The sequence below is a fragment of the Ornithodoros turicata genome, chromosome 7, assembly GCF_037126465.1.
Source record: "Ornithodoros turicata isolate Travis chromosome 7, ASM3712646v1, whole genome shotgun sequence".
Classification (NCBI taxonomy): Eukaryota; Metazoa; Arthropoda; class Arachnida; order Ixodida; family Argasidae; genus Ornithodoros; species Ornithodoros turicata.
This window is the reverse complement of record NC_088207.1, coordinates 24,878,148-24,903,458: the sequence shown is the minus strand read 5'-3', so window position 1 is coordinate 24,903,458 and position 25,311 is coordinate 24,878,148. Positions and strand designations below refer to the sequence as shown.

At 44.8% G+C, this 25,311-nt stretch overlaps 3 protein-coding genes across 5 annotated transcripts; 1 reads left to right on the top strand and 2 right to left on the bottom strand.

Moving 5' to 3' along the window:
- Positions 1-985: 985 nt before the first annotated feature.
- LOC135400573 (katanin p60 ATPase-containing subunit A-like 1) lies at positions 986-9,038 on the top strand. The gene is made up of 10 exons (XM_064632406.1): positions 986-1,165; positions 1,381-1,553; positions 1,731-1,930; positions 2,704-2,908; positions 4,245-4,448; positions 5,428-5,586; positions 5,658-5,784; positions 6,074-6,199; positions 7,828-7,954; positions 8,449-9,038. The coding sequence occupies exons 2-10, from the start codon at positions 1,383-1,385 to the stop codon at positions 8,645-8,647; spliced, it is 1,518 nt and encodes a 505-aa protein (XP_064488476.1). The 5' UTR covers positions 986-1,165; positions 1,381-1,382; the 3' UTR covers positions 8,648-9,038.
- Positions 9,039-10,982: 1,944 nt separating this feature from the next.
- On the bottom strand, positions 10,983-18,453 carry LOC135400574 (uncharacterized). Of its 3 annotated transcripts, XM_064632408.1 has the most exons (3): positions 18,275-18,453; positions 14,567-15,410; positions 10,983-13,814 (listed from the first exon to the last, which is right to left on the bottom strand). In XM_064632408.1, exon 3 carries the CDS (start codon positions 13,798-13,800, stop codon positions 13,246-13,248), a length of 555 nt encoding a protein of 184 aa, XP_064488478.1. In that variant the 5' UTR covers positions 13,801-13,814; positions 14,567-15,410; positions 18,275-18,453; the 3' UTR covers positions 10,983-13,245. The 3 variants fall into 3 exon arrangements, with proteins under 3 accessions (XP_064488478.1, XP_064488477.1, XP_064488480.1); XM_064632407.1 differs by lacking the exon at positions 14,567-15,410; XM_064632410.1 differs by lacking the exons at positions 14,567-15,410; positions 18,275-18,453 and adding an exon at positions 18,174-18,198.
- A 178-nt stretch (positions 18,454-18,631) lies between these two features.
- On the bottom strand, positions 18,632-20,287 carry LOC135400538 (uncharacterized). The gene has a single exon (XM_064632370.1). The coding sequence runs from the start codon at positions 20,285-20,287 to the stop codon at positions 18,632-18,634; it is 1,656 nt and encodes a 551-aa protein (XP_064488440.1).
- Between the last annotated feature and the right edge of the window lie 5,024 nt (positions 20,288-25,311).

Here is a 25,311-nt window from a genome sequence, read left to right as displayed (position 1 = left end):
TTAGCTCAATCTTTTTACCTAAAAATTTCCTCACCACAATCTTTTTCAAATAAAAAAAATCATCAATAAAAAAAAAGAAGAAAAACAAAACAGGATAGAGAACGACGTTATTCACGGTTAGCTAGGAGTGCGTCATGCGGTAATGTTCTGTTGCGATTGTTGCGGTAATTATTGTTGCGATTGTTGCGTGGACACGTTACGAGAGCAGCTGGCAGTTTATATCATAATATACAAAACTATTTTAATTACCTTTGATAATTAGAAGAAAGAAGCTGTTAGTCTTCCCTCTTATCCTTCCCCAGTGAGCTCCTCTCCCCCCCCCACCCCCCAAGAAAAATTCATTTCACCTGATGTCCTGTGGCGGTAGTTCGAAATACCCGATGGCTAGTACGTCTTTTTCCATTTCTTTCATGGGTTCAGCTTATTTGTATTAATTCAAAAGTTAATGGTTTTTATTATCAATGCGTATCTATTTTTGCCACCAAAGATATCTCCTAACTTCAATCATTTCTCTTGAAAATTTACTCACCTCTGTCTTTTTCTAAAAATTGCTCTTGCATCACTTCAACCTTTTATCTGAAATATTTCCTCATCTAAGCCATTTCTTCCTGAAAATTTCACTCCTTTCCCCTCAATCCTTTTTCCGAGAAAATTCCCTCGGTCAGCTCAATATAATTTCCTGTCTTCACTTCAATCTCTTTCTCTCTTCTTTTTGGGGAATTTCCCCCATCTCACCTCACCTCAATGTCCGTGAGGTGGGTCCTCACCGTCATCTGTCCTCGGGAGTCATGAGGTGAGGTGGTGAGATGAGCCGAGGTCGGGCTGTCAGCCATGCTCGCAGACACGCCGGACACGCTCGTGGCACGATCTGTTTCGATGGGTACTGTTGGTAACGTTTTGACTTTTTGGCGCCCAGATGGCTATATCGCTATATATCGCGTCAGCAAGTTGGCAACCCTGCACCGTAGTGCCGTTGGAAGCCAAGTGCCAAGTGGCGAGCCAAGTGGGGCCGTAATATAGCCGTAACGTTTGTTGTGGGCTGTCTGTGTGGGATGGATTTACTTACTTTGCGCCCCTCGTTGTAAACGGTTGCAGTTCGAAGAAATTTGGGTGTTTTCTACGAGGCACCCTCGTCTGTCTGCGTTTGCTGGTCTGTCAATTTGAGGTAAAACATCAGGAACATTCTAGAGTGTTCCGGCGTGTACCTGCCTCGCAAACGCTTTCAAACTTGCTGTTAGCCTCTGCTGGGTTGTCAAGAGACCGTGGCACAGGCTATTTTTTGCAGTAGTTTGCTGAGAAATTCTCTTGTCACGTTTAGGCGTTTACGCCAGTGGGCTGGCGTAAACGTGGTACGTGCTCATGCTACGTGCTCACTTGCAGTGATGAATATCAGCATTACTGACATCTGCCAGAACACCCGGATGGGCCGGGAGTGTGCCCTGCTCGGTAACTACGAATCTGCGATTGTCTACTACCAGGGTGTCGTTCAACAAATCCACCGCTTGCTGCAAACAATCAATACGGATCCCGTTAGAAAGGACCGCTGGCAGCAGGTGGGTGCTTTGCGCTATGAAATATTAGTCCGGTATCTAAGCACGAGATGCGTGACTCCGCGAGCTCTGCTATGGTTTTCGAAGTTGTGATAATATGGACTGTCTGTGTTTCTCTCTCCCTCTCTGTTTTTTAAGCTGTCTTTTCGTTGCACAATGTACGTGTCGTTTTTCGTGCAGATCCAACAGCAGATAGCACAGGAATATGAATATGTCAAAGACATCCAGGCTGTGCTTAGCAGCTTCCGCTCGGACGGCCACATCGACCAACGCATTCCTACAAACCCTGTCGGGTACGACCCAGATGCTCTGGACCCTGAAGCTTGGTTGGCGCCCAGGGACCCCGATGTATGGCCAGCACCTACGCCAGTGGAACACAAGTGAGTTCTCCTTCAGTATTTTCCCATTTGCAAAACGGTTGCACTGTGACATGTGTTAGACATAGACATGCCCAAGTGATCATGAAAGTGATGCTTGATTTTGCTTTGTTTCTGCAGGATGGTTTGCAAAAGTAGATGAAATTAAACGTCCAGCAGGTGCCTATCGCTCTGCAAACTTTGATGAGTGATATCCAGCCCATGTTGCACTTTTGATACATGATTGCAATGTAGAAGGATCACTAAATTTACCGTATAGATTAGATCATTGTCTCCTAGGTCATGACATACCCCAGAGCTACCTCCCAAGCTATACTGATCGTTGAGTACCATTCTTCCATATTGGTTGATTGGGGAGATGCATGGTATAATTTGTGGCACATCGTTGCAGCAACTGTACAGGTTTTCATCTGTGTCCAAACCACAGCGTTGAACCCAGTTATACCCATTTATTCCCCCGATTTGAGTCCTTGTCGCTTTAGATAAAACCCAGAAAACTCAGGAGAACTGAACTCTCCGAAGCTCACAGCTGTCCTCAATGCTGCGACCTGCCACCTCATGTGTTGTTCTTTCCACCTTTCTTTTCTCTTCGAAAATCTACTCTTTTACACGATATCGCACAATTCTACCTCGTTTTACAGCTTGTGACGTAAAACCCGATTTTTTCCTCCTCCGAGTAATAAAAGACGTACAAGCCTGACATCACTATCAAAATTGCCCGAGTTCTGTAGAAGTGAACCTGAGTATAAATTCTTTGCAATTTAATTTCTTCACAGGCCCGGCCCCTCTGTGCGCCAAGTAAGCCGGGGGAGGCGCGCTGAGACATCACGGGCGTCTAGCAACCGGAGCAGCGGGACAGTGGCCTGCAAGTCGAGTGGAGCCACTCTAAAGCGTAGCACGGAGACGAAAACATCCACTCGCAAGGAAGAAAAGGCCAAGAAGGATGCCAAAAGAGAAGACTCCTCCAAGGAAGAGAAAACAGTAAGTGATGCAGTTATCACCTCAAAATTGAGTGGTGCCTTTAATATAGAGAGCCGTGTATGGACCCCACTGTTTGAGCTGCCACGAAGGAAAATGAGCCTTCATCTATGAGGTACTTAATCAAATAGTATACATATTTGGTAGAACTGTGCAAATGTTCGAGATTTCGAATATGAAAAGAATACCTGATGCTATTCGCAACATATTTTCAGTATTCAAAATTTTAGAATATTATTCTAATAGTACTGAAGCGAGGTATCGCTGTCCTGTTGTCATGCGGCTTCGCCTCATTACAATAAAGGGATAGGTGAAGCCCACTTCACGTTACCGCCATTGCTCTTTTCGTGTTCAGCTTCATCCTGCAGGTCGGCTTGACATCATGACACTGGAGCGTTAGGTGAAGCCCGCTTTACATTTACAATTTTATTATTTGTTTGTAATACTTGTGGTGATTGACTCGCCGTGGAAGGAGCGACATACAAATTCAAGAATAAGAACTGTGCACATATTTCAGCACCAATACAAACACAACAGAGTACAACAACAACACACACACACACAAAAGGGAAAACACTATGCCAACAAACATGAATCTGTACTCAAAATATAAAAAAAGGAAATGCTATCATGAGTCACGATAAAGCTCAGTAATACATGTGACAAAAGAAGGGAGGGTGTCTCAATCAATGGCCTTCTGGTGCAGCTTATTCCATTCATCAGTGGCTTTAGGGAAAAACAAGTACTGTAAGCGGTTTGTTTTGAAACGATATTGCACAAAATGTTTTGGTGTGCTTGGTGTACAATATTCTGTTACTAAAGTCTACAAATTTTTGTGAGCTCCTAGTCAACAGTGTACTATGGGCATCGCAGGTTCCAGTAAATATACTCCCACCTTCATGAGTTACATTCAGTAACAGATGGAAATATGTGCAGTTTCTAAAAAAAAAAGTCCGGGACATTCACATTGTAAACATAAAAATGAGGAGATTCACACAAAGCAGGCTGCATGGGAAATGTTGACATACTCTCAATGCAGTTCGTCCCACTAATGCAGTCTACCATACACAACACAGAGGGACCCTTCTCCACAAGATATTTCACCATAAGGTATTCAAATTGGGCCTTTTCTGATTATTCGAGTTCGATTCACCATCTGCAAAAATTATTCGGATTCGATTCGCAGTGAAAGTGAACTATTCGCGAACTATTCGTAATTTCAAATTTTGCTATTCGCATCGCTCTAAAATTTAGTGTTCTTGAAATATTGACTCTGAAGTTGTCTACAACATTAGTTGCTATATAAAGTAAAGATTGACAGTAAAAGGCATCCTCACAGGAACCAGAGGAGAAAAGATTCGATGGATCGGGCTACGACAGCGACCTGGTGGAGATGCTCGAGCGGGACATCCTACAAAAGAATCCAGGAGTGCGCTGGGATGACATTGCCGACTTACAAGAAGCCAAGAAATTGTTAGAAGAAGCAGTCGTGCTCCCTATCTGGATGCCAGACTTCTTCAAAGGCATACGAAGACCATGGAAGGTAATTGCTTGATCATCTTCATAACGTTTGCTTCATTTTCACCACACAGGGACGTCTGTTTCCCAGGCAATATAGTAAATTACAATTCTGGGTTTTCTGGCACTTCAAAAACAGTCCCATTTCGTCCAGGGGCAGATTTAGAGGTGGGGTCTGAATGTCCTGACCCCTCCCTCAATTACTGATGTCTCTAGGTTCTGAAATTGATCTGGCACTAGATACCATAATTTCATGCGTATAAGCCGCAGGACCCGGTTGCCATGGAATTTCAACCGATGGCCATTGAACCAGAATCATTTATAGGGAGAGTTTGGCCATTCTCTGACCTTTTGCCACCTAATGGGTAGGGCCTGTTTTGACGTCAGTCGTCATTGTGCTGCCCAAAAAGCCTGCCATGCGGAACCCGCTTATCAGTCATGTGCTGCGCACCATTTCGATGCTGTCCACCAGCTGGTCGACAGCTTTGTGGTTGCGCTGAATGTAATCTACAGGAATAACCAGCTTATGGCTCACAGCTGCCAGTGATAAGGGGGGCTTTGTTGCCAAACTGACAGAGTTCAAGGACAAAGGACTTTGAATAAGCGCAGTACGCATGTGTCTTCCCTCTATGCATGGTAAACGATGCTCCGCATCAAAATGTCGGTGGCAGCTGGCTGACGGCGAGGGATGTCATTCAGCTGTGATGTCACATGACGCGCTTCAAGTTAGGTTCCTCCCAATGGCCGAACTCTCTCTATAAACAGTTCTGCTATGAACATATGTGTAGCGCCACCAAGCGTGTAACGTGTCAACTTGTCAGGGTGGATTGGATCCTCTGCCCTCTGAGAAGTTGACGCGTTACGTGCATGGTAGCGCTACATATATTTTTAATGGCCGTTGCTTTCAGTGGCCATTGAAGTCTGCCCATGTGTAAGGGTAATAGATCTTATCTTCTCACCTTATCTTGTCACCTTATCTTCTCACCTTATCTTTTCACGCGCAGGGTGTGCTTATGGTTGGCCCACCTGGGACTGGCAAGACCATGCTGGCCAAAGCGGTAGCAACCGAGTGTGGCACGACTTTCTTCAACGTGTCGTCCTCCACGCTTACTTCCAAGTACAGGGGAGAAAGTGAGAAGCTTGTTCGACTCCTCTTTGAAATGGTAGGTCCCTCTCCCGCTTAATAATTGCCCCGTTTTCGAGCTTCGCAAACATTTTTCGCGTCGCTCTGCAGGCTCGATTTTATGCCCCGGCAACCATCTTCATAGACGAAATTGACTCTCTGTGTTCACGTCGTGGCTCGGACTCTGAGCACGAAGCAAGCCGTCGCGTCAAGTCTGAGCTACTCATTCAGATGGATGGTGAGTGGAGCCTTGTGTCTTAAGGTTATACCAGGGAAAGTCCATTTTGTGGCCCCCGAATTAAAACGTAATTTGAATGAAAAAACATATACCATCAAAACACGAGGGGCTAAATGGTGTGTGCTAATTTGATTTGCGGCACCAACCTGAACCGCTGATGGTGCCAGTCTCTGTGCTCGTATATAACAACCATGATACTTAAAGGGACTTTCGCGATAGCCCCTCTAAACAATTATGTTGTTTTATGGTGCCCGCACGTTTTTTCTTACCGACTACTGCCTGCACTCAGGTATTACAAATAATGATGAGCCGAGCAAAGTGGTAATGGTCCTGGCTGCAACTAACTTCCCTTGGGACATTGACGAAGCTCTCAGGAGGCGTCTGGAGAAGCGTATCTACATACCACTTCCAAATAGTGAGTATGCTTTGCGTTACTCTGCAAAGTTCTAAAGGCGGAAAGGAAATCCTAAAGGATTTGGTCAAACAGATGCAGCACAGCAGCCAATCATGAATGATAATTGGTTGTACACATTTCTTATTGACTGTTTTTCTTTTATGCAACCTTTTTAATACCTTTCAAGGAGGTTCAACATTCAGAGGTGTGTTTGTGACTGGTGAGGTGCAGGAGGACTATACTCTTTACTAGTGTTGTGAAAGAGGCAATGGTGGTGGCTTAGGGACTAAACAATTTAGATGCACTCCGTGAGCTGTTACTGTTATACCCTGATGCATTGTGCAATGATGTAACGCACCACTGCTATAACGATTGTAGTTTGTTGTTACTGAGTTCTACTTTTTATTTGACTGAGTTCAAGACAATTTTTCATAATCGTTGGAAAGATTTCCTGGTGTTTAGCCATTATAGTGGTGCTTTGATTTGGTTTGAAAGAGTTGCGCTCATGCAATAAATGTTTTCCAATTAAACACACGCAGAGTATGACTACGTACGCTAGTTTAATAATAGCACTGAGCTACCAGCTGGGGACTCAAGGCACTGGGGTTATGTGGGGAGAGATTTTAATGTCAGAACTCCGTGACGTAGGGTAAGACTAATACCCCTGTCACAGGGCAAATTACTTGAATGTTATTCTCAGTGAACGAACATTCACACTGAATGGCGTTCGTTCCGTGTCACACGGTGAAATGAAATGGCAATACGTGCGAATGGCATTCTCTGGCCTCTGGAATGGCCTCTCACACCGACTGCGTACCCTCGTCAGTAGAGAGGTAAAAAACGACGATAAGCCGTTTGGCGAAATTAAACACGAATGAAAAGTTGTACTCCAATATTTTATCGCAAAGTTAATAACTTTTGACATGAATGAAGGAAGGCCTAACACTGTTTTTAGAGAACTACCCTCGTTTCCAGTCGCCATGTTGCCAAACATCCAGAATCCAGATAGGCTTCTTATTAGTCTTCTTGACACTTAGCCAACTGGCAGCGTCCAAAGCACAATGATTTTGTGAAATTATGTAACATTTTGCTAGTTTCAACAAAAAGAAATAAAAATATAAGTAATGTACTCATATACGTAGCTTCATATGCTCTGCTCTGGTTTTTTAATCATCGACAGTGAAATAATTTGCGAATGACATTATTTTTCTTCGTGTAGCTAGAAGCAGCACAAATGAATTGCATTTGCCTGGTGACAGGGGATAAGGAATGTGATATAACAGAAATGCTTGTATACTATAACTGATGAAGTGCTTTCTATACAGATCTAGAATTTCACTGAAAACCTCAACAAAGAAGTTTTTAATGGTGGCCACTAGGAATATGTGTTTTAGAAAGGGACAAGGTGTGATAGTTCGCCAGTGGCGAACACTTGAAAACACTTTCCTAACTTGTGCAAGTACAAAGCTTCTGCTCCATACTGTCTGCATTACAGTCAAACCCCATTATGTATATGTGACATATTTTGTCCATTATTGGAAGTAATAAAACGTGTCAACCATTTTTATTGTAGATTCCTTTGCAGTCTGGTTACAGCAATGAATGAGAATGACCAATGCCGCTTACTCTGATGAAATGTGGGTACGCAGGTTCTGGACGTGAAGCGTTGTTGAAGATCAACCTACGAGACGTAGACGTATCCCCAGACTTGGACGTCAATACCATTGCTGCCCAACTGGATGGCTACTCTGGAGCTGACATAACAAATGTCTGCAGGTATGCCCCGTTCTTATCCCACAAATCCCCCACATGTACCGTATCTACACACATAATCTCCGCACTTTATTCTCTCCTGAAAAGTCTAAAAAGTTGGGGGTGTGCAAGTTGCGCGGAAGCATATGTAACGATATTCAAACTGCTATTCTCCCAAAATTATGGTAAATTTTATACACTTCGTGTGGGCTCCCGGTACAGCTGGAACTGCCGTTTTCACCACTGCAAAATGTAAGCGCGAAAGCAGTGCTGTCTACCACACCTGCATTTCTTACTGCACTTGTCTTGTAGTTTGAGTGACAGTGTCGTCCGTCGCGTTAGCAATCCATCGTCTGAACGCACGGTGCTGTGTCTATTTCTTGCCAAAAGTTTTGTGCGCCCCTTAAATTTCGCGAAGATGTCAATTCGGGAATCTCTCAAAAATTAAGGGGGCGCAAAATAAGACGGTTCTAATGTTACACACGCCAAATATACTGAGCCCTGGTATTGCTTTGCAGGGATGCCTCTATGATGGCCATGAGGAGGAGAATCAGCGGCCTCACTCCAGAAGAGATACGCAACCTCTCCAAGGAAGAACTGGAGCTTCCCGTTAGTGTCGATGACTTTGCAGAAGCCGTGCGAAAAATTAACAAGTCTGTGAGCAAAGAAGACCTGGAGAAATATGAGAAGTGGATGGCAGAGTTCGGCTCTACATGAATTTCCACCCAGTGGGAACGTACTGTGATGAACTTCCTGGGACAGAGGCAATCCTACAACACTGTTGCTTTGCCCAAGAGGAAGTACGATAACAATCACACAGGTGGTCAACTCAACACCCAAACTGCTTTCCGTCCATCAGTTTTTGCTAAGATACGTAACATTTTTTGTATCAATCAATCCCAGCGTGGAGGCTATGTAGCATCCAAGATAGCTGTCGCTTACGTATGCTAAGCATACGACAATAACATATATTTATATCGGAGCAATATGTGCTATTTTACTTCATAACATTGTATTTATTTTTGTAAACAATTTTTTAAGTAGAAATCTTGCTTTGCAATCCAAGAATATGTGGTATATATATAATAATAAAAAGCAGTTAGTACTACATGTGTCTACAGTAAAAATTAAGGCCGCTTGCCTTTCCATACTAAAATCAGTTAAAACCTCAGTGCAGCGGGTGATGAAGAAAAGGGATGGTACAAGAAGACTAGGACAATGCACTGTACTAGCAAACACTTTGTGAACAGCAACCTTGTCTTCACTATCAACCGCTGCACTGATATTTTAACTGATTTTAGTATGACCTACCAATGTACCCAAGAACTTTATTTTGGCTTGCCAGTTCTTGCTTACTGGTATGCAGAGCACATATTCCCTGCACCCCATATATAGTAGATAGCCCTTGTCCTTTGGCTACACTGCAGCAGCGTTTGAGGAGCTTGTGTGACCTCTTTTAGCCAAATTGCAGTCTTTTAGGTGAGAGCCCGGAGCATTCCAGCTTGTGTTGGAAGCCAAGTTCCAACACAGCATTTTGCATTCCACACTGTTTCACCACCTGTCCTGCTCAGTAGTCTGTGACTGACTGTACAGCGTGCAGCCTCCTGAAGCATAGAGCTTACATCTTTGCTATATACTTTATACATGACTGTTGAACGCACCACGTAATGCACATTCCCTGAACATGACATGACTCATAAATGCGATACACTGATTCATAACAAACGAAAGGCCTTCCAGCAAGGGTTTTTTGGCAAGTAATATAGAACCTCAAGGTGCATCTGCTTCTGATCCTATTTGGAGTTGCTAGAACAATCTCATTGAGCACGACATTGTTGAGTGATCTTTCACTGCTCCGATGAGCACTGCTGAGCATATGGCAAAGAACACTCTGGTTTATAAGATCAGTCCAATGGACAGCAAAATAGCCCCAACCTAATGGACCATAATAATGGACCTTCATAATCATAGCTGACTTATCGTTCTCATTACATGTAGGATGTTAAATTTTATAATTTTACTGCTTTAAAACACAGCAAGTAGTTCATTTTGTTGTCAGTTAAAATGGAGCAAACTGAACTAATGTAAAATCTGTTGCTGTTGAGCCATATGCATCAGGGCACAGTATCCGTTGTCCCACAAAACGCTCTCGCTGCAAGAGGATTTGCCCACAAGCCAAGGTAGTAGGGATGAATGATATCGATATTTTTATCAATATTTTATGCATGTGATGTTATCGATACATTTAAAATATCAATATTCATCAATAAAAATATCTATATTCACATCGATAGAAATATCGATACTACATTGATATAGATATCTATACGCATGCTGATAGAAGTATCGGTAATTCAGCGACTTCTGCTCTTCATTGCAAAGGTGGCAATAATTGAGGACGTACCCTCAGTAGTCATCGTAATGCATGTTGTTCATTGGCACCTTTATCACGTGCCTCAGCGGTAATACACATGAAGGATAATAAAAAAATGGCAACTTTTTTCAATTGTTCAAGTGAAGGTGTGACAGTGTTTCAAGAATAGATATATCGATATTTCTTTTTAAAATACTGATATATCGACAAAATATTGATAGTTTACCATTATAAATATCAATATTTTAATCGATTATTTTTCCATTATGTTGATATATATATTGATATCGAAAGTTTCAATATTTTTGCATCACTACAAGGTAGTCGTCCTGGCGTTCCAGCTATCAAGGTCATTGGGAAGTGAGGTAGGGAGGCCAGTAGAGACAGTGAATGAAAAGGTGAAACACCCAATGCAAGCTATCCTATTTCACAGTATTGCCTATCATGATAAGACCACCATACTCATCATTGTTCAAATTAAGTGTTGCAGTTAGTCTATTCAATGTCTCAGACTCATTCTTTGTTTGCAGTGGGGGACAAACATGACTATTAAAGCCTAAAACCGAAGGAAGAGCTACTTGGAGGAGAAATTCTCACAAGTAGAACCTTCCAAAATGGGATGTTGCTGTAGCAGTAACCACAATAGGATTAAGAACAAAAACTTCGCTAAATCGGTCATCAACAGCAAAACAGGTTTATTTATGAATGTCTTCCACCTCAATGTTTTAATGGCTTAATACTGTTTAGCATGACAGGAGGTATGTATATGGCACACAACCGAAAAGCATCTGGGAAATATGCGATTTACAGGCTAATAATGCAGTCAATGACACAAGCTCAGAGAAAGCACTACAATGAGAAGGCAACGGTGTGTCTGAAAGTACACGCATAAATCGCGTAGAAAAACATGTCCATCACAAAATGATGGTGCATGGACCTGTCTCACAAGGGGGCCTGTTAGCAACACTGTCAAGTTAAATACTGATGAAGTACAACAAAGTTAGTTGCAAAGCAGAACCATTTTAACGAATTTCAACTGAAATATTAACATCGGCAGCAGTGGTCTCCTGGACCTTTTTGTTAATCATGGATAGGCTGTTTTTAAATATTTTCTAGATGACAATTTACAAACTTTTGTTAACCAATTCGTAATGCAAAATGTGTTAAAACTGCATAGCAGTTGAGTGTGTTGCTAGAGCTTTTTAGCCTACCAATCCCAATCGACACGTCCAGAAAGGTCTCTATACTCCAACAATTCTGCAAAAAAAAGATGACGTGCCACATAATTCTCGTATCGTATCACTTATTTTCATTTAGCCAATTTCCTGCATGAGGTAGCAGAATGGAAGAAGTATGGAAGAATAGAAGTATCGTTGGTCCTTCTCTGTCTCATTGCCTAAGGTGCCACTCCATTTCTTCCAGAAAGAAAAAGAAGAAGGATTTCTGTAAAGGAACTGCCAAGGCATGAATGCACATGGTCTTCGTATATGCTACAAGAATGACCAATGTATGACATTAAATCACGTAAAATTTATCACATACTTCCGTTCTGTTTCTGGCCGTGTGGGCAACCGTACTGCCACACAACAGAACGTGGCAGGGTTCAAGAAGTAAACATTTTTTTTTTAATTTCACGAGTCAAAATTAGTATTACAAACCCTGGGCACCTATTCAGACAAAAAGGACGAGCGCAACACACAACCCTGGTGCTCAAGAGTGCTTTCAATCTCGCAGGTCAGAAAAGCCTCTGCTGCCCTCTGTTGCCAGTCTGGGACGTCATTTCGGTTGCCCAAAAGTGAGGCATGCACCTTCTTTTTTTTCTTTCTTTTTTCCAGTAGTATTTGATGCTGACCAATCGCCTTGTTCTCGTGCTGTAGCAGATGATTCTCACGAGCCAATAAAGTGCTCGACTGATCTGGCATCACAACGCTCCACGTGGTACTGGGAGGAATTGCTGCTGCTGCGCGCACGCTTCTAAACTAATTTCCTCAGGAAATGCTTGCTTCACAAGAGAAATAGCTTGCGTGACAGTTCCTGAAGGTAATGCGTTCATATCAGGCAGTAAAAAAATATATGTTCAATGTGCCTTTCACGCTCCTGTAAGAGGCGAATAAACTACAATAGCAGTATGTAACACAGTATCACCAAAGCACACTCTAGTCGAGTTTTATGCAGGAACTTGCTAGAACACCATAGCATAGCATAGAATGGAACATTTTTTGGCCTCCGTAAACCAGGGGTAATGAGAACCTCAAAAAAACATTCCTTATTCCACGTTTTTAGACAGCATAAAGAAACTTGCACCACTGACATGCTTGTGCATACCCTGTGAACTGTACCCTCTTGAAATTCAGTAGACAGTGAACAACTCTGCAGTAAACAGTATTTGGCCAGCGTACTAACATTCTCCGTGATACGTCACTTACCGAGAACTGTTGCAGATGTTTGCTTTTGGCGACATGGAATTCAAGTCTTGGAGAGCTTAGTCGTGTGTGTATGTGGCAGAAGACACCCTAGCATACGTTAAGTGTGTTCCCCTCCTTCATCCCACCTGCCATTTTGGAAGGCATTTGGAAGGCTTCTCAGTTTTAACCCTTATTCGAGCCCAGCCAGCGAGGCCATGGAGAATGGGAGATGTGGGAGGGACAAGATGTCCCTTGGCATACGTTTTCATCCAATGTATAAATTATCAGTGGTCCCATGGAAGTGTTGTGTGACAAGAATATGTCCATCTACCATCTGTGTGCCCTACCATACGCCTACCATACCTCGCACCGTCCATAAGTACCTGCCTCAGTTACAAAGTGGTGTAGCATGTGCACAGTGACAGCCGCAATACGTGAATACCTCGCAGGAAACTTTTAAAATGGGCATGAATAAACAGACAAACATATGCATGTGCCGCCCCAACCCAAATGTCACCCTAAAAACACCAACCAGCTCACACTTCACCATCATCTACAGGGTGAATGTCATCAGTGTAGCCATTGTGAGGACCCACACCACTGTGGAACCCTTCATTGTAATGGCTGGTTCCTTCCCTGGAGCTTCCTGGCTGCACATGATTCCAGGCACTCGAATTAGCCGGGGGCACGTGTTCACCTCCATCTCTCACGTACGGCTTAGCCAGCGATGACGGCACAACGTAGTCTGGCTCTTTCTCGCACTCGACCAGGGTACAGTTGAGGTCATCCTTGTGCTCCTCGTGCTTATCGTGGCCGAGACCTTCGTCGTGTTCCCCCACCTTTGGTCTGTCCTGCGGGAGGTCGACTTCGTCGATGCACGGCGCCGTAGAACCGGAACCGCCGGCGTCCTCGTCCGAGTCCTTATAGAGCGCCGGGTAGAGTCGGCCGTGCTTCACCTTGCTGTCGTGGTTCACGACACCGTATGAGGTCTTGCTGTCCGAGCAGTAGCGCTTGAAGGCCACGTAGAAGGCGAGGAGGGCCACGCTGATCACCACAAACAGGACAATGCCAAGGAGGATGCCAAAGATCATGGCTGTCTCTCAACCTGAACAGAGAAAAAAGAAGGCGTTTGGCAAAACTCTTAAACTGCACCGTGTACAGCAGAATGCAAGTTGCGTTATAGACACTGTTCCACGAGAATTTGTGGCTTTTATCCCTGCTGAAATATTTCTGGAATACTCCTAATTAAACGAAACTTTGTTTGGTGCACCATTTCCTAGACCTTCAGGTTGTTTGTGGGTGCCTGACAAAAATAAACTCCTCTTCTTATTATTATTATCCCTTTAGAAGGACCACGAAGAGATCCTGAAAACTTCAGCAAGCGTCTCTAATACGTTCCTAGGCGCTAGGTTCACCATGCGAAAGTATGAACCAAACACTGGTTAGAATAATGGAGATATTGGCGAAGAACCACGACAAGAAAAGCGATTGCTGCAACCATGCCAGCGCGACATAGAGGCTAGACACGTGACATCAGACGCGGGTGATCTTCCCTGTTGGCAGACTGGCTCGGAACGAGGTAAGGATGCAAGTGACATCAGACCGCTTGCGGAAGGCAATCGAACGGCCACCCGCCGAGAACTCGAAATTTCTCAGAATCGAGCTATTTCCAGGAGTAACTTCCCAACTTTTTTTTTAGGAGTACAAATTTTTCTGCTCTCTGGTGACAAGATGAACAACCTGGAATGCTGGGTAGCAAAAAGTTCATGCACCTCTAAATGTTACATTCAAGAACACTGAAAAGGATAAAAAATGTACTGGTAGAATAAAAAGTAGCGTATATCAGTGAAGTTATACCTGCTTCGCAAAATTCACGGAACAGGGTTTGCCGTTGTGTTGTGTCAAGAAGCAGAATAGACGAATTTAAAGGGATGCACGCATCGCCAAGCAGCATGGGAACTTTGAGGGACGTTGCCGTCGTCTGCTTCGGTTGTGCACCACTCTGAATCACAGCCATACCTGTCATTCACCGTGCACAATCTTGTGTCCTGTACCGTTCGTATCGCTGTTCAACAAGATAGTCGGCGTCTGGAAGTACACTGGCTTTGCCACTTGTACCACGGCTTCGTCTTTGCCTCGCGATTCCTCCTCGCTCACGCCCCTCAACGACAGCAACCTGCTGCCTTCCTGAGATGACCCCCTCGCTCCATCCGCCACGCCATCCTTCACAAATGCCAGGTTTGTCTGACTCCGTGTTCTGACTGTCGTTGGAATCGGGCCGTGAACGTCGCACATTGCAATGTGAAACACTCCCGGCGGTTCCTTGCACAGTGCACCGCACTCTGGGCATGGGGGGCACTGGCTGCGAATTTTGTTTCGAAAGTGCGCCCGTCTTTTGGCCCTCTTGGACGCAGTTATGCAGACTGAGCCACAGAGTAAGGCAACTACACCGACGGAGATGACTGCGAGTGCTCCGAGAAATAAGACGAGGCCCGGCCCTGCTTCGCCGAACGAGCTGGTGGCCTCGGGTGCGTCGTTGTTTCGTGCAGCGTTGAATGCCGGCTTTGGAAAGGCTGTAGAGAGGAGTGTCGCATTGTGCTCTCCTTCCGTTTCGGGTGTCACGAGGTCATGGGCGGCGGTAAGGTTCGACATGGCAGCTGAAGGTCACCATGGCCTTAGGTTAGGTCACAACGAAATAATGCTGGAGGAAAGAGAGAGAAGGAGAAAGGATAGAGAGACACGAGCTTGTTAGACATGAGAGCGTGAGGCACGAATACGTGAAATTAGTGTCAGATTGTTGTTACTCAGAGAGAGAGGAAGTGACACATGCAGCTTGTGATAAACTTGTCTGAAATACCTGGGTGTTCCTTAGAGTATTATTACGTATATACCAGTGGTGAACTAGATCATTCTGTAACATGAACTGTATGGACACGTAGACTAGGCATGTTTCAGACGTGCTTCGCAAGCTGTACAGCCTGACTGACCAGTACAATGCATGCATGAGCACTGCTGAAAATTTGGCTTTTTTTTTTACAAGACTGGGCCATCTCACCCAAGCACTGAAGTTTTGTTTTAAACATTACATGTGCTGCACAACAGACTGTCAGGTTGTCGCGCACACATGTTTGACCATAGTATATAAACCTCTACCCGAGAAACGTCATCATGACGTTGGTAGACACACCAAAACCAAAACAGATCGGAAGGGGAGAGCTGGGTTCCACGAATGGGCAATTGTTCGCTGCCTCCTATTGAAAGAAAAGTAGGACCGAAGGTCACATCCTTTTCAAAGACCATCGTAATCCCCTCGAGACCATGGCTTTCGGGGCGTGACCTTGTTCGCCACTAGCATTGAACGTAGTTCAATTAGTTCAATTCTACCAAACTCGTGGCACTGTCGAACATTATGACGTCATTTGTTTACAAACAGGTAGAGGTCTATTGTGTGTAGGTGCATGTGTTGTCCTTTTTTTTCTTCTTCAGAACTTGGCAGCTATACAGGGTGCTTTTTTTTTTAAAGTCTTTACAGAATTTTTATAAAGAGGCTACGAGAGCAGCATAGATGTCGTTTTTGCAGTTGAGTTCTACAGCCACGTGGGCATCCTCTGGAAGAGAGTATGCAAATACGAGACTACTAATTACCTGAAATTCATTAACTCTCTATTTAGGGAATTTCGGACAAAAGCGAGATGACAGAACGAGAGATAATCCCCACTGAAATCCAATCCATGTTTTTTTTAAATCAAGAAAAAGGCGCTGCCATGAAATATTCATTGCTGAATTTTGGTATGCAAATGACCCAAAACAAAAAAAGCGCCACCTCGGGAGTGCATCGCCCTCGCCGACGTAAGCTTATCTGGGCCGGAAAGTTGTTTATCTGGTCAGCTGAGCGGCACCTACTCCAATCATCTCCATCGCTCCAAACCACGTGGCCCTCTGACGTGAAATAAGCGTTGTACTCCCTGTGTTCTTGGTCACCACGGTTGCGATTAATTTGCAAACAAAATTCGGGGATGGATGTTTTAACGCACGTGCATGTTTCAGGATTTGTTAAATGTGAAACGGCTTGCGACTAGGACAGTCTGTCAATCTGCTATCTCGCCTCTGCCCGAAATCCCCCAATTAAAAAGGTCATTAATTAATTTTAGGTAATTGGTCGTCTTGTAGTTACACACTTCCTTCGAGGGGGTGTCCGCCTGGTCGAAGAACGCAACTGTGAAAACTACATCTATGCTGTTCTCATAGCTTTTTTTGTAAAAATTCTGTAAAGGCTAAATACTCTCTACACAAGATTGCTTTGTCTTTTTTTTTTATTGCTTTTCTGATTCTGGGTAAAATAGGGTGTATGTTTTTCCCTGGAAATAGTTCTGAACCTTATAATCTGGTGTTGATTACAGACTAAGCCCCCTGACGTGTGAGATTTATTCGAACTGTGTGGTGGGACGTCTGCTCAGTGCTATCTTAATGGTTAATACATTTTTTTTTTATCAGGACACATTTTTTATAAAAAGGCATTTAGGGAAATGTGAATTTTGCTTTCGCAGGTGGGTTGTTGGTCAGGGAGACATCACGTGCAGTGCGGCAGGAAGGATGTATTGTCTCACTGTGTTTTTTTTTTATCGTGTTGGAATCATTCAGGAGAAACTCTTAAAGAAAAGTCAGTTAACCTGGTGGCTTTTAGTCCATATGCAATGCTGGCAACAAACAGCAGAATGGAGAGATAGGGATACCCATAATGGAGATTTAGTCGAGGATTTGTGCCCCCAGCCCTATGAACATGTTGTGCACCACCGAATGTAACTGATTATAAACTCCTGACGTGAACCGGAATGGCACTTTTGTTCACCTGCAGGAAAAGGTTGTAAACACATTCATCTTTTATTCGCCGCTTATCCTGTCCCGCTTTCTACTCCTCCAAAACAAACAAGGAAGTCAGTGAAAGCGTACTCAAGCAAACGATTGGTTTGACATAGCACAGAAGAACACCTATGTATTGTGTTCTTCGCTACCTAAAATGGAACTCTGGAATCAACAGAATAAGGGACCCAGCCATCAACAGACTCTCTTGCATCGCACGCGGCTATGGCAGTAAATATGCCTATAATCGAAGGCTTGGCGGCCAGCATGGTCATTATTACAGTTAACGTCGTAACAGCTTAATACATTATCGACGGGTTTAATTCCGAGGCTGAAATCACAAAGGTACCCCTGCAGGGGCCGCAGTGCATGGGAAAAAGTTATGGGGTGTCGCCAAACATTGTGGGGTCTGGATAAATGGATAAATCACTGGGCTAGATTGCGGTCGGTGACGCGCCACTGGCATCCTGTCAACTTCCTTGGCACCCCGCACATGAATCCACGTACGACATACATGTTTCATGGGAACGCCGCAATTAGTCAATTGCAAAGCACCATTCACAACCAACCAACCAGCCATAAGAACAGTTCCACATCTACATACATGTTCTTCTCGCGTTCGTACACACAAACATCGTAGACACCGACGCAGTTTCGTCGGTTCCGTTCGACATGCTTACGGAAGAGCGCCAAAAAAGCCCTCACCTCGACTCGCCTCGCTGACAAAGACCGGAGAGACAATGATGGGTGAAATATTCAATTTCCGCAAGAAAAGTGACACTACACCGATGTCATTTCAGCAACTGACTCATAAGGTTCCACGAAACTACCGAGTAGCAACACGCAACAAAGGAGCAAAACGTCAAAACGTCTGGCTGGCAATCTCGTCCAGGGTTACCAGACGCCAAAGCCGTAGCCCGCCAAGTGAGGACAGAAAATAGCCAAAAAATAGCCAAGTGGGATAATCTGAATATAGCCAAAATAGCCAAACAACATACGGTCAATTTATTTGCAAAACAAAAAGGATACACCGAAAAAGCATATGAAACTGGAATAGATTGTTCACTCGTACATTATTTCGCTGGTAAACTTACGCAGAAATTCGTCAGAAGGAACAAAGTCTTTGCAGCAGCCCCCGTCTTTTCGTAAGGCAAACTTCACATGGAGTGTGTTTTCTAGTGTATTGTGAGACATTCTGTTTCTGATGTCCGTCTTAGTAAGCGCAACCTGGCTAAAAACTCTTTCTACTGACGCGTTTGAAAGAGGCAATGTCAAGAGACTTAAGGCAAGATGGGAGAGCCTTGGAAATTTCTTCTCTCCTGCACTGTTTGTAGCGCAAGCCACATTAATCCAAAAGTCACACGTTGAGCCCCGTCGCAGTTCGTTGATGTTTGCTTGTAGCAGAAGAAATTCGGACTCCATCACAGATACATCACCCGGGGCAATAAACTTCCTGAAAGCTTCGAAGATGTCGCCAAATCTCCTTGTTGCTATTGCATCGCAATGCAAAAGCTTCATGTTCTCCATTAAGTCAATGTTTGATGGAACACGTTTCAGCACAGCTTTGATAGCTGCAACCAAGAACTGGCGGCAGCGCTCCATCACACGCGTCCTTTCGTCATCGTCGAGGTTCGCGGTTTCAAGTGCTTGTCGGAATGTCGTTCCAAAAGCGCACGCTCTAACGTGTAGAATGTGAGACTCCCAGTTGCTGCCAGGGGATGCAAAGGATGGCATGACAACCCGGCGCATGAGGCTCGTGATGAACAACAGTAGGTCCTCGTGCAGTCGACAAGGGTCCGGGTTTTCTGCTTCGAAAGCTTTGTTTATCCTCTCGAATTCGTCAACGATGGGGCTGACGAATTTAATGAACAAGAGGTTGACCTCATCATTGTACATGTCAGACAGCAGTCTTGCAGTGTAGCACCTCTCCTCTGCCTTCGCAGCATTAAAGAATGTCTTCAACTCAAGCCATTGCGTCAATATAGTACGTAGTGCTCCTGCTATACTTAGCCATCGTGTCGCGCTCATGCCAATGAGTTTGTGCGGCGCGGAGCCTTCATTAATGGCAGCATAGATGGCATGGTATGTCTGCTGCCTCTTTGGGGAATGGGAGAACCAATTGAAGGATTCCCTCACGAGAAAGTCTAGTTGTGATGGCAGCACTGCAACAGCTTCGCTGCATGCTAGCTGTAATGAGTGGCACACACACTTAACTAGTATCATGTTCTCGTTTTCCGCCTTCATATGCGTGAATACACTGTTATTTTGCCCGCACATCACGCTCGCACCATCTGTGCCAACACCAACACAGTCTTCCAAGGAAATATTACACGAGTCTAGGAACGCCTTTAAACTAGAAAATATTCCTGTTGCAGAGGCGTCATAAACAGGAATGAGCCCGAGGAAAGACGTGCAGAATTTGCTACGCCCATAAGAAAAGTAACGTGAAACGACGGCAAGTTCTTTGGTCGATGACACGTCTGTACTTTCGTCAATGATTAGAGAGTACTTGGACCCTGTCATATCCGCAAGAAGGGCTTCCTTGAAAGTGGGTCCAAGTACTTTTGTGATGAGTGCGGCACACTTCGTGCGGCACAGGGACATATTTGTGGCCAGGGCTGAGTCAGCGAAGCAGTCCTTGATGACTGGGGTCATGTGGTCCGCCGTCTTGAATGTGCTGTGCACGGCAATATGCGCAGCGATCCGCAGCTCGATCATCTTGATTGCGCGAACATTATTGCAGGGACGAGACTTATGTTCAACGAACCCGTCTATTCGCATCTCATTTTTTGCCGGCATCAGCGTTGCCATATTTTTCTTGTGCTTTGCCGTGTCCTTGTGTGTCTTAAGATCTTGTAGGTGCGGTCGCAGGTCTGTCCTGCATGCCTTGCAGAAAGCAGAGCTCGATGTTGATGAGGCGGCAAGCCACCCTGCAGGAATATCGAGAGGGACGCCCGTGTAGCGAAGGCAAAATTGGATGCAGGTCTACTCTAGCATATCAGAATGGTATCAGTTTAATTTACCTTTAAAATCTGCGTCTTCCTCCCATTCCTTTCTGTATCGCCGTGGGTACTTTCCGCACTTCGCCATTACAAATTGGTCACTTGCCGGTGTCCGAAACGTGGGTGCGAAGAAAAAAAGAGGGCAGCTGTCCGCACGCTTCAGTCTTGGAGCAGTGCCAGCACCACGTGTATAGCCATGCACGCGCGCGCGTGGTTATTTTTATTTTTCTCAGAGGCTTTTTATTCTTGTGTTTTGCGCTCGGACGTCTTCCAGAAAGAGCGAGGGGCTGCTCCAGGCTTCAGAAGAGATCGCCCGCACACCGTACACTGGTCGCAACGTGTATTTGGTCTTTTGAGTTCGCTGCCTTTCTGGTACGGCCTTCTTTTGCAACCTTTAATCGTCATGGTTGCATATAACTTCGTCGGGACCCTTTCTTTCTGTATCTCGCTACGGAATGTGACCTTCAGCAGACAGCAGCTTTGTGGAAACAGAAAACCGCAAACTATGCCCGGAAAATATTGCAATAGCCAAAAAATAGCCAAATAGCCAAGCTTGAAATTTTCCCGCCAGACGCAACGAAAAGTAGCCAAATTTGGCGGTTTATAGCCAAGTCTGGCACCCCTGATCTCGTCCGGCGGGTCTTTCCTCCTCACTCGCATACGTGAAGCCCCCTTCCAGTCCAGCCCCTGCTCAAGGTCTCACAACTTCCTATCGTTCAGTTTACAAAAGAATTAAGTGTGGCGACAAGAGAATGGAAATGATGCGTAAAAAAAGAATTAAGTAATGTCCCAGGCAGTATCAGGGGAATACGAGACCTTACGGGTTTACGCCCAGAATTAGGACGACCGTGTGTGCAGGATGTGAGCATGCGATGAGAAATTCGCAACGGCGTGCGGGGGATGTGGCCCGTGCAGCAGCTAAGCAACTCCTTTTTGTTCTGCGTTTATTTCTTCCTCCTTCTTTCGTTTCTCCTTCTTCGTCTCTCTTTCTATTTCTTCATTTTTTTCATACTAGTTAACATGCATTATTTCGTGGACTTAAGGGGCTGTCGGGTGACTCTCTGCGGTGCTTCCGATTGACTCACCTCTTCCCCCCTCCGATATCGCAACTTTGGTAGTGCACGAGAGGGAAACAATGGTAAAGTCCTCCTCTCCCATTTGAAGTTCCAGTGTAACCACTACCGAAATGTCTTCCTGGTTGTTACTGGTTCAGCATGACGTTTGTATGGATTACTTGAAGGGTCATAAAGCAGCCACAAAAAGCAACGACCAGTGCCCGCTTGCACGAAATTGTTTGAGGGAAATACTCAATGAGTTCCTCACTCAATGCACACAGGGTGCACTAATCACACTAATCACTAACGAACCATCGGTTTCGTGCAAGCGGATCCTGGTGCTCAAGTGCCACTTCAAGTAAACTTTTGCAACTCATTGACCTGCGGCACACCTCGGACCTTATGACGACGACGATGTCGTGAGATCATGCGCGAATCAAGGTGGTACCCGAATGTCCTGACCTCCACTCAATATCAGCCGCCACACAGCGTTTCAATTGGCCTCAAGTATCATATACCCTCCACCTTCAGAAAAATCCTGGATTCGCCCCATGCGCTTGACTCGTAAAAATGTTCCGTAATATTAGCCGTATATACTTTTGCTATCGCATTCGCCACAAAGTACACCCATGTATATGTTCGTACATGCCATACTAATTCGGATCAGAGCCTAGTTATTGAAATATACGAAGAACGCCTCCCGCTGCTTACTCAATATCTTAATCAAAGCCACGTGTCATTTGACAGGCGTTTCCAGGTATTCCTCCCTGTACCCAAAAGGGGCAGTAAACTGAAAACGAGGTCGTGCTGTAGACTGTGAGGTGGTGGGTTCGAATCCTACCGCCGGCTGTGCTATCTGAGGTTTTCCCTGGGTTTTCCGAAGACTTTCCAGACAAATGTCGGCACAGTTCCCCCTGAAGTCGGCCCAGGGCGCACACTAATCCCCCTGTCCCCCACTTCTTCCTGCTGTCCTCTCTCCGTCTGTCCACATCTGCACGCCGCTCATAGCCACAGTTGCTTCGCGGCGCTAACACGCAATAAAAAAAAACTGAAAACGACCCATTATCGACTTATATCTCACTAACGAGCGTTCCTTCCAAGATTCTTAAATACATCATATGCATATTCAAACAGCGTTAAATATTTAGAAAGCCATACAATCCCATTTATCAGTCCAACAATTCATGCGAAACGCAACTTGCTCTTTTACTTCATATAAAGGGAAGTGCCTCGGACGAGAGCCGCCGATATTTCGAACAGTTCGAAATATCGGTGATGGCTCGTCCTGAGGCATTTCTCTTCATACTTCCTTGCCGTTTCGCTGGATATCTACTCCTACTCATTTAGTTCGTTCGCTTTCATGTCAAACTCCATAATCACCATTGAGAAACTTGAGAGACGTCATTTTTCTTAGACTTCTCGAAAGTTTTTGACTGCGGCTGAACGTCGAAGGCACCATCATATTTATACCGTAAACATAATGTTAAACTGTTTATATGTACTATCCACGTGGACCTCGCAGTTTCTAGCTGTGTCTCATCAGGCAGAAGGCTCATACCACTCGGGCTTCTACTTTTCAAGATTTATATCAACAGGTAACCCTCCTTGTCTGCGTTAGTCCGAGCGTGAGATTATTCTTTATTGTGCAGATGGAACGAATCCCCAGAATTTTTCGCATCCGAATCCAAGAAGGTTCTGGGAATCCGCGAATCTTACGAATCTCGAATCTTTCGAATCCTTTCTTGAAAAATAAATAAATTAATAAAAGTCCAAAACCATAGGGAAAAAACGCTTCTTTGAAAAGTGTTTGGAAGCGGAATTCGATACCCTTGTTTAATGAAAAACAACAAAAATAATAGTTCGCTTTCAGGAGGAAACATAGTTTAATAACGTAATTTATTTAACACGCTGTTCTTCGACTACAGGAAATACATAAACTCTCGAGTCTGATTTGTTTCCATAAAACTAAGAAACAATCAAAAGAAAGAAAGAAAAAACTATGTTTCTTTTGAACTTGCAATGTAAGTGTTCCTGCCCTGAGCCCTTTCAGTCCGAACAGCCTCCGGCGCGTGCGGACGGAGCTTCATGCTACGCGCCCCGGGACCCGCCGTACAATTGGGCTTTCGGCAGACTCCGGAGGCGCCAATCTTAAAAAGAAACTAACAAACGTGGCTGGTGGATTCGAAAGATTCGATTCGCTGTTTTGGGCACTGGGATTCGGATTCCCGAATCTCGAATTCCTGCCTATAGGATACGCGGGCTCCGTTGGCCCATCTCTATAATCTTTATACTTCGTGGCTTTACATTGCGAGACACACTGCGACGCCACAGTGGTAGGTCTGCAGATTAATTTTGGCTAGATGAGGTTAACGTGCGCCGAAGGCTCAGCACACGGCACACGTCCCTTGCGAAAGACGACATGTCCCGGCCGCGTATTTCGGCTGCGATCAACCCTGCAACCTTGGGATCAGTGGCCGGGCGGAGCTAGAGATGCAAAATTTCCGGAAATTTTGAATCGCTCGAAACAAAAAACGTTTCTTTTCGGGTTTTTTTTTCGAAAAATTTGAAAGAATGGAAACAAACGCGGTTACTGCTGAGTCGAAGCATTGCCGACCAGTATACAATGAGTTACAGCATACAATGAGTTAGAAACTTTAGTAGTGTTCACCCTCTAGGCATAAATGCAGAGCAGAGCATCCCATGAGACTGCTGTCTGCTCAGCGATAGGTAATTGGAACAACCCCGTCTACTCCGACATTATATGAACTCCGATATTATGTGAACGCGACGGCGATCGCTTGGAGCAGCCAGACGGAGCTCTAAGTTGGTGGTTGTTGGCGGATTAGAGGCACCCACTGTTGGCGGGTTGGAACGCATCGAAGGCACGAAAATTTACATTTTCGAATTTTGTCGCCTGGAAATTTTGGGCAACTTTTCCGGAGACGAGGAAAAAAGAACAGTTTTTTTTTTTTTTCAAAATTTCCGGGGTTTTTTTTTCGGGGCTTTGCATCTCTAGGACGGACACGTCACTGACGGATCTATACCGTGGCCGGTTCGTGAGACCGTTCGCCGACGAGTGTGTGCGCACAGAAAAACTGCTTCCACCACCATGATCTGATTCTTGCGGACCAATGGTGCGGTTAATGCCTCTAAGCGTCGGTACATGCTGCCACATCGCGTTTTGTAGTCATGTTACAGATTTTCAATGTTCACTTCAGACATTAACGCTGTCATTCCATCAAGCAGATGTCATACAAGCACTTAGGTGTCACGTTGCGATCGAACCTGCAATAAAGCGTGCCCATTACCAATATTGCTGCAAAAGCAAACCGCACCCTAGGTTGGTTACCTCCGAGCAAATCTCCGAACAGCTTCCACACATATGAAGCTCTTTTCGTGATGACCTGCCCAACGTGCTGTTGTAGATTTTTGTTGTTGTTCTCCCCGCTGTATGATAGATCATCTTTCAGGTTTCTTTCAATATGTGAATTCCTTTGGCTGACCCGCGGTTTGGCCTTTGGCCTCTCGCGCACTGCGCAGACAAACGTTACGTGTAACCTCACGGTACCATTACCATTATCACTTTTTGACCCCATGGTGCGGGCTTGGCCTTATAGCCCTACTACACGAACCTGTATTAGGGATTCATTGGCTACACCCACGAAGGCAAAATGAGCGATAAAAT

Coding starts and splice junctions, on each gene's coding strand:
- LOC135400573 (XM_064632406.1), top strand. CDS start 1,383: ATGAATATCAGCATTACTGACATCTGCCAGAACACCCGGATGGGCCGG. Junction 2,909..4,244: donor CCTCCAAGGAAGAGAAAACA/GTAAGTGATGCA, acceptor GCATCCTCACAG/GAACCAGAGGAGAAAAGATT. Junction 6,200..7,827: donor CTACATACCACTTCCAAATA/GTGAGTATGCTT, acceptor GTGGGTACGCAG/GTTCTGGACGTGAAGCGTTG.
- LOC135400574 (XM_064632408.1), bottom strand. CDS start 13,800: ATGATCTTTGGCATCCTCCTTGGCATTGTCCTGTTTGTGGTGATCAGC.
- LOC135400538 (XM_064632370.1), bottom strand. CDS start 20,287: ATGATCGAGCTGCGGATCGCTGCGCATATTGCCGTGCACAGCACATTC.